Genomic DNA, 15,758 nt, shown 5'->3' with positions numbered 1-15,758 from the left:
TTGTTCAATACTTTTATCATTACCTTTTTTATATAATATAGGAGTAGCAGACGATCATGCAGTCCACCTGATGGTAAGTGGCTACTGCCGCCCATGGACATCTATAATCAACCCCAGATAGGATTAGATATTTCTACCTGAGGTCTGATTAAGCTGGAACGCCTCGGAAAAGTATGTCTCCCTTACCACACTCTTCAAAAAGGAACACAGCAGCGCCTAACACTGGTGTTATTAGGCAGAAATAGGTGGGGTGGTAGTGCCGCCGGAGTCGAACCACAAAGGGTTGTACCACCTTTTCAATACGTATGTAAATAGCGATCTTTAAAAAAGTTCTCAAAAGGTTTCAAGTCTACCCACTTCGCCAGCTCCAGACTCCAGACTATGACCTAATCCTTCTCATTCTCAGAGTAGACCCGTGCCCGGCAGTGGGGCATTGGGTTAATGATGATGATGACATAAGTAAATGTTCAAATTGTATATTATTACGATTACGAAAGAAAAAGAGTTCAATTATTCTAAAACATTAATAACGTAGGTGCCTACACTATTTACGTGAATGTTAGGTTTAATAAGTTTAGGTAAAAAGTGCCGTAGAATTTCAGAGGCTAAAATACCCGCCAAACACAAGATGGATTGCATGCTTATGCCCGTTAATTTCGATAAAAAGTTAATTAAGTTCTTGCGAGTTTCTTACTATTATTAGTTTGTAATATTTAATGACTTGTCACTGAATTACGATGTTACATTATTAAAGACTTTGGTCTCATGTATTTATATATCGATAGGTAGGTTGTATCTAATAATATTTTAACAGATGAAGAAGTAATATATGTTTATGATTAATTAATATTGACTTTTTAAAACCCGGCGCAAAATAAGGGGTTTTTACAAGTTTAACGTGTTTATTTGTAAGTCTGTGGTATCGTAGCTCTCAAACGAGTTGACAGATTTGCAGTTGGCAAACAATACTTTCTTTTAAATATGAACGTTAAAGAAGAAGAGCTACTTTTAACATCGGCGATTCGCGTTTTGGTTTTCATTTGGTTCCAGTATCTAAAACGCGCGTTTTAGCGACTGTTTCAATAATGCATTGTGTTTTTGAGCAGCAACTAATTGCATTCAGCATCTTAGAGTAGCGGCACCTATACATGTAGTGCAGTGAGTGATCGCCGCGTGTAACTTCGAAAAGCAACTCAATTATAAATTGTGATTGTCAGAATATATAACGTTTAAAGTAGCTGTTAAGAAATTTAGGAAAAAAATACATAAAGCCACATTAAATCCATAAATATACCATATGACAACATACACTTATCGTAAGGTGCAATTTAAAACAGTATAATTTACTACAAAAATAATCATGAATACAATTGGAATTAGGTATTCCATAATTAACTTTAATAAAGGTGTAATATAAAATTTGAAATATGAAATATAAAAAATATTCTTAGTGATTCAGTACCATCATAATTTTATATTCTTCTCAGGATAAATTTAAAATGACGTTACTAAGCCAAACATGCAATGTTATCCAAACTAAAGTTGTACTAGTATACATACAAAGATTCAGCTTAATATGGTTTACACACAAACTACTTAAGGAAGTCAAGTAAAACCTTGTAATTACAACCACATTTATAAACAAATGGTATCTGGAGGCACGGCAGTGTCTCTGCAAGTCGAACAAATAAAAATAATAAAGCGGCACGGCCGTAGCATCCTTTTTATATTTTAACTAAAGTATTTATATACGAATACACCATCTTTGTAAAGTTCATAAACTCGTAAAGACAATCGGCACAAAACAAAAGCAATAGGCATTGAACGGTCCAAAAATATTCCCTAATAAATAAAGACGATTCTAAAGAACTTGTTGTACGATGCGGCGAAGAGCGGGTAATTTAACGAGATATTTTTTATATATAGAAATAAAAGAACAGACTGCCTTAATAGCTTATCTCACTTATACAAATAAGACGAATCCAATGACACTTCATATGTTAAAATCCGTGAAACTGTTTGGGTTGCATGGCGTGTCAAAGAATGGGACATACACAAATACTCTTGAAAAACATTATCCTTTGCAGGCCAATAAAATGCAGTAGACATATCTATGTTGTCGTATTACTCGTATCGTACATATCAATACGAGTATAAGCACTTAAGTTCTTTGCCAACCATTTTTTTATATTATTATATGTTGTACTTAATTAACAAGTGGCGAGTCCAATTATATTCTACCAAAAGAAATTACAACCACGATCACAGCGCCATCTATCGAATTCAAAAGTCGTTCAAGACACTTTTAAGCTGTAACCATGCATACTCGAAGATTAGCATGTATAAACCCAGCGATACATGATTTATGTCATATGTATCAAGATTAATATGTAATGTAGGCATTAAGCCATAATTAATTTTTACATATATGAAACAACACAAAACAACTTATAGTTAAAATTATTTTTCACTTTTATTCGATTGTCCGTTAAAGAGTTTTATACTTTTTCAAGCTACCCACCTAAAATATAAAACTAATACGTCTTGGTCGTATTGTTCACTGTTATTTCTTTACCATTTTTTTTAATCAATCAATTAATCATTAAATGTTTATATTAATCATTAAATGATTATATTAGTCTATTAAATGATATAAAATTTGCTATAAATAATTATTATGCAAAAACGATATATCCTTTCAGGTAGAACTTTGCAGCATAAAAATTAGTATAGTACCTATTTCTTTACTGCAGTAGTTCATATTTATAAAATGTTACATAAACTCTCGCGATGTTATAGGCCCTAACATTTGAATATTCTCTTTGTATTCGATTCAAATATTTCCATCGCCTTTTGCTCCCATGTTCACGGTTAGACAAGTAGGTAATGTAATGACTCACATTACATTGTAATGGAGGACAGACCTCAAATACTTGCGTCGTTTACTAATGTGTTTATATTTGATATAATTATAATGGTTACGGAGAAACAACGCAAAATAAACGTAGTTATAGTGTTTACTTTAGATGTACTGTTAATAACATGTGTCGAATTGAAGGCATGTTTTTGATATATTAGTAGTAGTATACTAGTATGCATTTAATGTGATGTGAACTGTAGTTTCAAAATATCTGTAAGCAACTCTCAACATGGAGTAGCAGGAGTAGCAGTGTGTAGTGTGGAGGAGCTCCACACTACACACTGCTACTCCTGTGGAGTAGGCGTCAATAGAACGCCTCGAAAAAATTTATCAATATTTAGAATAGAAAAAGTCAATAAATATTAAATTAAGTTTATATTGAAAAAATGAGACATTAATTATCACTTGCTACTTGCCGGTTAACCGGTAATGAAATACATCGTGAGGAAATCTACACGCCTGAGAGCTCTTTAAAAAAAGTGTCTCAAAAGTGCGTAAAGTTTATCGATTCGCACTTGGCCAGACTGTGGTGGACTAAGGCCTAAGCCGCTTTCATTCTGGTATAGGAGAGCCTGTGCCTAGCAATGGAACAATAATGGGTTGATGACGATATATACTCGTAGGTATATACATGCATATTAGGTATCATTCTTACGAGAAAAATCAACGCTATATTATTTTAGAAGGTACAATAAATACGATACACATACAATGGTACGAATCCAACGTCAAAATTCTTTATTTATACAAGTTGGATATTATATTTATAAACAGTATTTTGTATGTTATGTATGACGAAATGAAATGTTGTGTAATACCAAGTGGTATCTTAACGTCCGAACAAATATAATCAGGGCTCATTAAAACGTGTAGCTTACAGTGAGCCAAATGGTTTTGTTTTTGTGTTAATTCTGAACTGCTGAGTAACTACTGCCGAGTGCTGCGTCATACCATTAAAGATTATTTAATAAGTTGCCAGTACCCCTAAGCTAAGGGCTAATCTCTTATTGGATTGATAGATGGGCAGAAACTAATCACATGGCAGATGGGCCACCTGATGTATAGTAGTCACTGTCGCCTATACAGTTACTACATTACATAGTTATCTAAGGCATTCCAACTTAGTCCTCACAGGTAGCAACGCATCTATGGCTTAACTCAAGCAGAAATCTAACTTTGTCTGGGGTTATCACAGATTTCCATGAACGATGGTAGCCACTTACCATCAGGTGCATTGCATGCTTGTTTGCTACTCCTATATTAATTAAAAAAGGTATATGCATACATTCGCAACATCTGCGAAGACGATAACGTAATAATTTTGGAAATGTTATGCTTCTTTTGAACTATACGTGAATTAATTTCTCTCCTCAGAAATAAATAACACCCTTAAAGGCATTTTGAAGACTTCATTATAGAAATCTTAAAATACAGATTCTTCTAATTTTCTAAAATTGAAAGCTTTTTTAATTGTTGACGAGTTTTTTTGCTAAACGCTAACCTAATTTGAATGTGGTTTTTTATGCAAAATCATATGGTGTAATTTTTGTGTTTAACTTTAAAGTACAAACCGCAAATTCATTAAAACTATTCACTAATTGGTTGAAAAATGTGTTTTAAGTACTTTACTACTGCTGTGATTATTTGTGAATATTATACGAATTCCTAGAATTTTCACGTAATTACATTCAAGCCAAGTTCAATGGCATGAAATAACAATATGTTTTCATTCATTAATAAGTGGTATCTATAGTACATTAACTATAATTTAATCCCGTTTAATCAATGGTTGGAGTGGAATTAATATAACGAAGTTTCAGTAATTTACTCAGCTCACTCGCTGCAACCGTTTGGTTAATGAAAAATCATTATCTTAATCACACTTTGAACGGATTTTGAGGATATTACGAGATTTCTATATAAATCGTAAAATAATTAGTTCGGAGTCGTTACAATCATTCGTATTTGTAACTAAAGTCAAGTAGTAATTGGAACGAAATTAAATCAACTAATCAAAATATCGAAGACGTCAGTTCTTGTATATTAATTGAGATTTGTGGTCTACGAAATATCTTAATTTGTATCATTCTCACTACTCTGCTAAGTTTTGGTGTAGCCTTCAATTAAACTAGCACTGTAAGCTAACACATGTAACGATGAAAACATTCGATTTCTAACGTGTATACGCAACTGGCTTGACATTTTCTGCCAATTTAAAAAATACTGGAGCATGTTAATCTTATTTCGATAACACTGCGGCTACACAAGAACCTGAAGGCTGCGGAAACCGCATAAAGATTTGCAATTACAGCAGCGACTTAAACCAAAACAACTTACGTTGATCGAAGAAGCAGCGGTCCAGACCATTCATAACGCACACAACCGCATAGTGCACTCAATACACAATTTTTTTGTCACGTTCACAACCACATGTGCATGTCACGTCGCACTAATCACGTTCGAACTTGATCACTGCACAACGTCAGGGCGGTTCTACGGCACGCGCGCGTTTTATTAAGCGTGTTACCGTCACGACGGTCGGCGCGCGACTGGAGTGCGCACGGCGTTGAGTCGAGTGGGGGGAGGGGATGCGTGCGTTCGGAATCCACTTCCCACGTGCTCTGCGTCCCTTTCTAAGGGACAGGACGGGTTAGCTTTTTAAAGCGCCAAGCGCCAAGTTGAGCGGCCCGTCGACGCATCGATACGCTCAGGGCGATGTTTCTCAGTAACCTTATTTACGCGTACTGCAGCTAATAATAACGCAAATAACATGGCGTTTGTTGTTGTTTGGTGTGATTTTTTTGCACACCGTTTTTGAACGAACGCTCAGCTGTTTGCGTTTCGCGCCGGTATGAAGCAAAGAATTAATAAGGAACGTAAACATCTGCGATTAAAATAACATGAAGATTGCTTCTTTACAATTTTGGTGCACAAAATTTTGCTTTATTTTATTGAAACTCGCCTATTTAAATAATAATTATGAAGGTAAATTTCTATACAAGATAACTGAAACTTAAGTACCTACTAAGTGTCGAACTTAAGCAACTAATTGTTTAAGTTGAGTTATTCCCAAAATAGTTTTGTAACAATGATTAATACATAACAGAAAAGGGGAGTAAGTCTAAATATTGAAGTAGTAGAATAAAAAGTTAATGCGTTTCTCAAAAAGCTATTTCGACGGGCGACGTTATCGTTGTGTCACTCATCGTACATTTTTATTGCTTTTTACCGAACCATGATAGACGTTAACACATAGTTAAAATTCTTGAGTTATAAATAACATAATATTTCATAAATCTGCTTAAGTAATTAAGAATGTACTTATGCAGTATTTATTGTATGTAAGTGTCTATAAATAAAGGGATTATAAATACATAGCATTTAAATCAAGCAAAAAGCAGTGATAGCCTAGTGGTTAAGGAACTCGGCCTTTCGATCGAGGGGTCCGAGGTTCAAATCCCAGGCACGCACCTCTGATTTTTCCAAGTTATGTGCGAATTAGAAGTTAATTATCACTTGCTAAACGGTGAAGGAAAACATCGTGAGGAAACCTGCATACCTGAGAGATTTATAAAAAAAAATCTCAAAGGTACGTGAATTCTACCAATACGCACTTGGCCAGCGCGATGGACTATGGCCTAATCCTTCTCATTTTGAGATCCGTGCCCAGCAGTGGGACAGTAGTGAGGGTTGTTGATGATGTGATGATGATTTTAATCAAAAAAATAATTATTTTCTCATTTTTAATATCGAAGCATACTAAAGTGTGCTGCTTCGTTTAGGATATACGGAATCTTCACATACGTTATGGAGCAGTCACCGCACTAGTTTGAAACTTGTTCCCGGTTCGATCCCCGGTCAGTTAGACATATAAAGTTTTAAGTGTGCACAGTGAAGCAGCAAGGTGGAGTTTGTTCCGGTCCTCGGTCCTGGTCGAAAAAACTTTTTAAAATTAACATTAGCATTAAATTTGCTAAAAAATAAAACATAAATCAGTATGAGTGCTTACACAATCATGCTTACACAACTTGCCTCGTGACGCTTTTATCGAATCCAAAAATAGACAATGACTCGTTATTCAAAGTTCGTTAAAGCTACATTTTTGACTTATGAGATTACAGGAAACAGCTAAAACTCTTATCTACGAAAAACAACATAAAAAACGCAGAGTGGTGATAACAAAGTGTTTTTTATAGCATTCATTGTCAACCCATTACTAACCCTTCCTTTAAGAATGAGCCGTGGTGACCAAGTGCGTATCGTACCTACAAATGCTATAAACGTTAAAACGTATTTTAAAAGAAACGTGAAAAGTGCTTCAAGCTAAAAACAAGTATGGTTGTCGGCGTGTCGTTAGCCAAACCATACTGATTCCAACAACTTTTATGCATAACTTGTTTCAATTAATAATGCTATCCAAAATAACGTCACTTGTGCACGGTTATCTGAGAAACGCTATTTAAGATCGCAATCTTTAACCCACCAAGTTCAATATGCCTATAGCTCGTTATCGCAAGACAAAGTCAATACACGCATCTGTCATCCGTCAGATCTTAACCCTTCCAGTGAAGCGTGTTTTTGTAATAAACGTCCCCCCTCCTATCTCAATTAAAACTACTCCCACGTCCGTTTCTTAGGACCCATTAGGGATTCCTCAGCGGAGTGTTAAGTACATTACAAAGCAGTATAATCTAATAAATAAACAGTGGGACAGGGGAACACATTCGAGTGATTAAGGGGTTGAATAGACACGGAATGGCTGTAGCGATGGATTTTACGTAGTTACACTGTCTACCCCCATTTTGGGGATATTAATTGTTTTCTGTATATTCTGTGTAATGTTTGTGTAATGAGAGCTTTAACTTTGAGTACTTACGATAATAAACAGATTTAAAATTTCGAGTTTGGATTCTGGGCAGGTTGAGTTATAACAACTTCTGGTGACCACTGACCATTAAGAGAAGCGCATACTCGTTTGTTCTGCTTTCTATGTTATATTAAAAAATAATTAAGTGTTTGTGGTTATATTTTGAGAGCCCTTCGTTATAACATATTTCTAAACCTATATAGAAATACTTTGTAAAAAAAAACAGATTTAGAAATTCCGCGGATATCGTACTATTACGACATACTTTACTTTGCTGATAAAAGTAACCCAAAAGCTATCACTAAGTGAAAAATTTCGAATAATTATCTACAGGAAACATTCCATCTTAGTCATTGAGGCACGTAAATTTTTGTGGTAAAGGTCGGTTCGTGGGGGTAAAATTACGGGGAATACATTTAACCATTTCTTGTATATAAATATGTTTTTGGTACATATAGTGAATATTAATTTTAAAATTTTACGGTTATCTTCGATTTTTTTTTTATACGAATTGTTGCAGATTTTTTTTACATTTTTTTTCTTGTTTCTTAGCGGGGAAATATTTTCCTCTCGGTCGGTAAGTCGGTTTGAGTAGAGCACATAAGACCAGGAATTGATAGGGTACTACGACTGAAATATTCCCAACGAATCTATGTAATTTCGCTTGTGATCCTGCATATCTTAGGACATACGAGAGTAAAAGCAAAATCCTGATATTCCTGTTCGATTCATCAACAATAAAGAAAAAAGAATATGTAAATTTATCTAACATAGTTTTATCGACGGACAAAAGTTCAAACAAAATCCATTAATAAATCGTTTATTTATCATAATTGACACTTAATAAATTGACACAAATAAACATAAACACAACTAAACACACAAATAAACATAAACACAACACAACACAAATAAAAATAAACATAATTGACACTAAATTGACACTTGTATCAATAATATTTTCTCTATTTATTTGTCTATTTTCCACAATATTAATTTATCAACCATTATTTTTCTATCATGCGTAATTGCGTAGTATTCCAAGCCTGTTCCAAATTTGAATGTCGCGCCATACAAAGTACTTATGCTTAATTTTTTTTAATAAGTTAAACTAACGAAGATACAATAGATATGGATCCATTGTATAACATTATCATAAAACAACTATTAAATTTATTATAATAAATTACTACTATTACTATTACTATCCTATGCCCTAAATTAGTATATTTATTAATATCATATTGTTATTTTATGGTATAAATCCATAGAGCAACTAGCCCTATAAAATACAACTTTATATTATGACGCTTACAATAGTTTCGTTGCTGGTTGTAAGTTGCAACTATCTTTATGTCCCACTGCTGGATGCGTCTTTTCCCATAACTGCAAGGACTGTAGCTCACTCAACCATGCTATGGTTTCGCTACAAGTTATTATTATATAATCCAAAAAAATCCAAATCCAAATCCAAAAAAATGATGCAATTGAACTTGTCTTCTGCACTAGAATGAGAGTTGTGCTCAGCCTTTATTCGAGGTTTTAGTGTTATTTTTCAGGGGCAGCAACGCTATGGCTAACCTTGGGTAGATCACTAATCATATTATTATCTGGGTTTTATACAGGTGTCTATGAGCGATAGTAACCACTTACCATAAATTGAACTGCTTGCTAGTTGGCTGTTTCTATATTATAAAAAAGCTTGTACATAGGATTCTATACCGAAGATACATAATAGGTATATATACCTAAGTAGAAACCCAAGGTGAAGTAAAGCTCTTGAATCTTAAGCACATAGCTGGACTGAATGAAGAATGAGCGTGCTTATTCTCCACATTTTATTTGTTAAGTCATCGTTTTAAGATCCATTTCTATTTTATAAGTGCTGTGTTGCTAGTGTGATCTGTCATCTCTTTTTCATCTGCAGTCAACCTCAGAGAAGATAAGATTCCTACCTGAGGTTAATCATAGATGCGCTGCTACCTCTATGTACTGACTTGGAACGTCTTATATACATATATATTATACGAGTATACGTCATAAGTATGCTCCACTTACCACACCCTCCAAAGTAGAACACAGCGCTTAAACCTGCTATTATAACTTATAAGACTGAAGTACCTATATTTTGTGATGTGGTGGTGTCTACGGAAACGAACGCTTTGTAGATCTACCACTTTTAATCGCAATGCTTCGATACGACGCAGGGGGACACGTTTTTCATTTGTTATAATAATTTGAGTACTAGAAATACCACATACAAATTATATATGGAATTTTTATTTACTATTTTTTATCAACTCTTTATTGAGTGATAACAAATGCGGTACAATAAATGAACTTAATGCCAACTTCTATCAACTTTCATCTGAATATTTTTTCATTAAAACCTTTAAAAACTTTTTCCCAAATTGTATTTTGAATACCGCTTCCAGTTACAAGATATGCACGTAAATCCGTCAAACAAACGTTATCGGTACACTACTTTAAATATGGCTGCTGTATTCAAAACTTTAAAATAAATTCCATTAACAGAACTGCAAACTGAATGAGACCGAATGGAACGCTCTGTCCCGCTCTCTCTCAGTATGTACGAATGAGATGGGGTCATATTTGGGGATGCTTGATGAATACAGAAGCCCGTTCTACCCAATCCCATAGGACAAGCATGAAAATATGTCGAATACATATTAATAATGCCTTTTTATTTATGAGATTGAAGTACCCAACGAGCATGCAGTGTACTTGTTGGTATGGTCACTGCGGCCCTTGGATATCTGTAATCAACTCCAAATAAACCAAATGCTTTGTTACTCCTGAGGACTAACATGTAAGCCAATCGGCATCCAAATCCTTCGACCGAAACGTAAGAACTGCTTCACTCTATTAAGGGTGAAGGGATGGTACCTACTTATTTGACCCACACTGGTTGTACTACATTTCAACGTTTTTTTTTAAACAGAAAAAGTACGGCGATGCTGCATTTGCAGGTTAACCAATATTGGCAACAGGGATTCCAACGATACATCTGAGTACTTGTTTTCTAATTTTATTAAAAATTTTAATACCTGTGTCAAATACATAGCAAAAATTAACTTCTACGAATTATTGACAATAATATTAAACAATTTTCGATTAGTATCGATCGCGTATCGATATTTACGTCTCCTTAACGCAATCGAAAACGATTCGTTCTTGCAAATGCGTCGCCTTTTGTCACATATCGGTTCCGTTACGGTGGATTAAGCTGCAAATTGTGACAGATATCAGCGGCCCGTCCGTGCATTGAAGGCCGAGTGAAGACCTGTGACGTCATTTGTGTATAGATCCAGTTGTATTGATATGTCAAATGGCAAATGTTAATCATTTATCGCTTTGAAATGTCGAGTTTAGTCGACACATCAACATAACATTTTTTTTTGTTTTGAACTATGTTCACGGGACATATTAGTAACGTTACTTCTGAATTATGAGATAAATTTTAAAATATAATAAATCTTTGATGTATCAAAATAATTGTCAATTTCTAAATGTTGTAGTTATTTTGACTGGTGGCAATTCTACAGGATTCAACGTTTTAATCGTATTTATTGTATTACGCCGTCAAATAGAAATGTTACAAAAGGACAAACTAAATGTCTGCTAACTTTCGCTGCCAGTAATACTTGGATGAATGGCGAAAATAGGCGGCAGATGTTAAAATATAAGCATCAAATAACTTTCGGTAAAGATAGGCTAGAACCTAGGATAGCTTATGGTAGAAGAAGGTTATATTTGTCCTCAGAAATGCGTTTATGTTAAAAATGCTTACACTGGGTGGATGTGGACGATCACTCAATTAATTTAACTGTCAATTTAATTTATTTTATTTAATTGTAATTTATTATCTTAATAATGAAAATGAGAAATTAACTTTATGATGAGTAAATAAATTAGATTCGCATTCCTATTCACGGATTTAGACACTAGTAGATCATTATTACGTACACGTTTGCGATTATACATTTATGATCCGGCACATCACTAGTTCTGACCTGTGCCTTCAGTTCGTATTCGAGAAGGCTAGTAAGAGAAGAGAAGAAAAGTATTAAAATTGAAATATCTGTTTATAATCAAAATAAAAGTTTTTTACTATTTAGTAAATGCATGATATGCATGAAAGAGTATCGGTTGTCATGAAAACAATAATTTGTAAAGTGTCTTTTTGTCATCAATATGTTTATTCTGGTTAATCTCCCAAATGGCAGGACTAAATTAGACGGGAGTTTCAATGGCATTTAGCTGATATTATGGGAGTAACTTGGGCTTATTATTTTAGTACAAGGCTGAGGGTTACGCGCAAAGAAATACATGAAGACTCGGGAATATTTACATGTCTAAATGCGTGTGAAACCGCGGGGCACAGCTCGTGTTATATAATCACTCTGAGGTCACGGCTTACTGCAGGTGACATACGAGTGAAGCATTTAGCATAAACTTAGTATTCAATGCAACTGCAGTGCCAGGACGGAAAGCGGCATGCATCACGGTACTGATGTTTAATAAATGAGCGATAAACACCGGTGATGTGTATAATGAGGATCTGATCATTTGCAATTTTTATTCGTGGATAGAATATCGTCTGCGCCATTTATAGTCTGTCTGGGAAGTAAAACCAAGTCAGTTATTTTTTAGAGCCTTCTGTTAGGACACATCTATCTAACAAGATTGTCATGAAGTGTTATAACAAAATTTAAGTAATATTAGTAGTTGAGTGCTTTATATTTATGTGTATGTGTGCGTATATCCACCCAAAAACATAAATGAAAAAAATCATATAGGAACAAAAATTTCGTACCTTTAAGTGCAACGATAACGAAGTTATGATAGGAGGGATAACACGCTGAAACGTTTCGTGTACCTAGTATACATGCGTGCGTCCCTGAAATTGCGTGCATTCTCTAAATTTTTCTCACAGTCGCGCATTTAGATTTGGTCGCTAGCGTTATTTTCAAACAAAATTATACATAAAAAAGTAGATTAATTATTTTCAGTTAATTATCATGCCACAAGTTTTAGTACCAATACCTAATGTATAGACATTTTACACATTAGTGCTACTAACTTGACACTAATTTAATTCGAGGCGTGAAGGGCGAGTCCCTAGCGCCAGACTGCTTGACAATAGAACTAGTTTAATTGGATAAGAAGTCAGGGTTGAGCGTCAACAGGGTTGAAACTATGTATTGAGATGTTAATGGATATCAAACTAGAATATTTTGTTATTGCCTAGTTGTAGACATTCAACCTGTCAAGCAGAGCATTCGAGGTTCGAGTCCTAGGCCTCAGACTCAGAGGCAATTACTAATGTAATTGTATAAAAAACGGCTGTAACTACCATATTTTGAAGTGCAAAAGTGCGAAAAATGCAAGCTTAATTTAGCGTAATGCCTAAACTATGGGGCATTGCTTGGACATTTGCATGTTGCAAATGTCCATAAGCGACAATATTTTATCTTACTAGATAGAATATCGTGGCCTATCGACATTTACAATATTAGAGAAGTTCGCCGGTTTTGGAATACAGCTCTTGATTTATCTTTTTGATGATTTACACAAAGTAACTAATTTCACCAACAAAATTCTTGCATTACTTACTATAAAAGCAAAATAATGCTAAGTCTCCGTAAATCACAGTACACACCACTTTTGACGAAATTGCCGTCAAACGTTGTCACAAATAGTGGTCCCAATACGCCAATGCACATTAGACTAAGCTTGACAATAACTTAATTTCGAGCAACGAAGGGCGAATCCCTAGCGCCTGTCTGTTGGATGACGACCGCTCCAGTTTAACTAGATTAGAAGAATCGATAGGGTTGAACCGGTTGAATGCACTCAACGGTTACGTGTTAGTAGATTGTGTCAAATGTTATAAGCGTCTAGGGTTTACATTGGCACTTGTACAGCAGGAATCGCAGTGCCAAGTTTTACTTAATTTATGTAATACTTTACAAGTTGATCTTTAGCCGATTGGAGAGGGTAATGTTCTTTGAGGGTTTGTATGCACATCTCATTCTTTTTACGCTCTACAGCCTAAACGGCTTTATGGATTTTATGACATGAGATGTCGTTCGATTCTTCAAAATTGTGGCGTGATATAGGGCATATTTTTATTTTTTGAGCAGCTGTTTTATTTTTATAATAATTATGTTTACGCGGTATAGTATAAAGGTATTGCGTATTTCCTTTAGATATAGGTAACAGTGCAGGAACGCCCGCATTGACGATAAAAATTTTAAAAGATCATTTGAATAACCGAACGGCCAGGGATTGAACCCAGAACTCACACGTCATAAAAATATTGTGACCGTTACACGGATTACACCGCGTAGGCAGTCAATTATGCATAAGTAATTATAATTATAACATACATACCCAATAACAATTATTAAATTTGTATGGTATCATGTACTTCATCTCTTGTGTTGTTACCTGAAAAAAAATAAAAAAACATAAATACATATTTTTTTAGTAATAACACATGACAAATATCGAATATGCCCGAGTATTACACTTTTTAAATGCGTATGAATTCTGTGTTTAATTTAAAAGGTGACGAAACCAGTGTGGTTCAATCGGGGTAATATCATCGCTACACATTTTTTATTTTTTTTTTCAAGGGAGAAACCTTCAAAAGGTACCCGGTGCCGGGCGAGCGACACAGAGCTATGTGGGGTTCATACCGCACTAAAACCTCCCCGGTGGCCGTCCTCGGCGCTGCGTAAAGAACTCCGGGATCTCCAGAGGAATGCAGCCGGAGTCCTCTTAGCGCGTTGCCCCGTCGGACTCCGCCCAGGTGAGCATGGCGCTCCCCATATCGTCTGGTATACACGACGGAACGGTCGCATTCCGTCGTGTACACCAGACATACCGCTGTCCTTCCCGGTGTCGCTGTCCGGACGGTACGAACTCCCACTCTTACCACCCACAACCCGGAAGCCCCCTTTGATTCGCCTCTTGTGACAGGCAGGGGATACCGTTCTGTCTGTCGTATGAGGCGACTAAAGGGGGGCTTCTGGGGTTGCGAGAGTGGGAGCTCGAACCGTCCAGCAAGTAACCCCGGGAAGGACGACGGTGTGTGTGGCCGCATACCGTTGTAAACACTAGGTGTGTGGGAGGAGCGTAAACTGCTCCCCCAGGTAAGAAGCCCGATTAGGGCATCGCGCTCGGAGGACTTCGGTTGTGTTCCATCGGAGATCCCGGAGTTCTCTACCAAGCGCCGAGGACGGCCACGGGGGGGGTTTTAGTGCGGTAAAAATCCCACATAACCCCGCGTCGCTCCCACGTCGTCGGGTACCTTTTGAAGGTTTCCTCCTCGTAAACAAAAAAAAAAAAGGCAGGGGATACCGTAGCCTTATTCTGGTCCCGGAACTACAGGGACAAAGAAATGTGTTCCATCCTTGACAAGGGGACTGCTAACCGTCTCTCCTTTCAATAGACGCATCGTCGCTACACCTATTTCTACGGTTACTCAGTTCTAGCATTACTTCGGTAGAGGATGGACGCCGGCTGACTTATAGTTATATGAGGAGGCCACTTGAGTCGTCTATATTAGTTCGCATCTGTGATTACTTCAGGTAGAACCGCCGTACTATATGGAGTTTGTTACAAATATCCATTGGCGGCAGTGACCACTTGCCAGGTGGACTGAATGGTCATTTGCTATTTTGTCGGTATTGGAGCAGAAGAGAGAAGAGATAAAGATAACGAAATTATAATAATATGATTATAACAAACTTTTCAAGTAAAATATAATAATTCATACTGAAATATTGAATTCAGAATAAGAATTCTAGGAAATATATCTTAAGGTGCTCATTAATATTATAATATTTTTCTTGAACGACGACTATTTATGTGTTATCAAATAACTTCAAAAGGAGGTTCCAGGCAACATAATATTTTATATTTACTTTTTATAAAATATAA

The 15,758-nt window shown here is 35.7% G+C and overlaps 1 protein-coding gene and 1 pseudogene across 3 annotated transcripts in view; both read right to left on the bottom strand.

Annotated features, from left to right (window-relative positions):
• The window catches only part of Ten-m (teneurin transmembrane protein Ten-m), a 284,768-nt gene extending 279,308 nt beyond the window's left edge, over positions 1–5,460 (bottom strand). For all 3 annotated transcript variants that reach the window (XM_073085720.1, XM_073085723.1, XM_073085724.1), the window contains exon 1: positions 5,258–5,460. In XM_073085720.1, the coding sequence (XP_072941821.1) occupies positions 5,258–5,291 (34 nt within the window). In that variant the 5' untranslated portion in view covers positions 5,292–5,460. The remainder of the gene's footprint in view (positions 1–5,257) is intronic.
• Positions 5,461–15,154: 9,694 nt separating this feature from the next.
• On the bottom strand, positions 15,155–15,271 carry LOC140752019 (uncharacterized; annotated as a pseudogene).
• Positions 15,272–15,758: the final 487 nt, after the last annotated feature.

The sequence above is a fragment of the Epargyreus clarus genome, unplaced genomic scaffold (assembly GCF_041222505.1).
Source record: "Epargyreus clarus isolate Ecla_fem2 unplaced genomic scaffold, WU_Ecla_fem_2.2 ptg000023l, whole genome shotgun sequence".
Lineage (NCBI taxonomy): Eukaryota > Metazoa > Arthropoda > Insecta > Lepidoptera > Hesperiidae > Epargyreus > Epargyreus clarus.
This window is presented reverse-complemented; position numbering and strand designations above follow the sequence as displayed.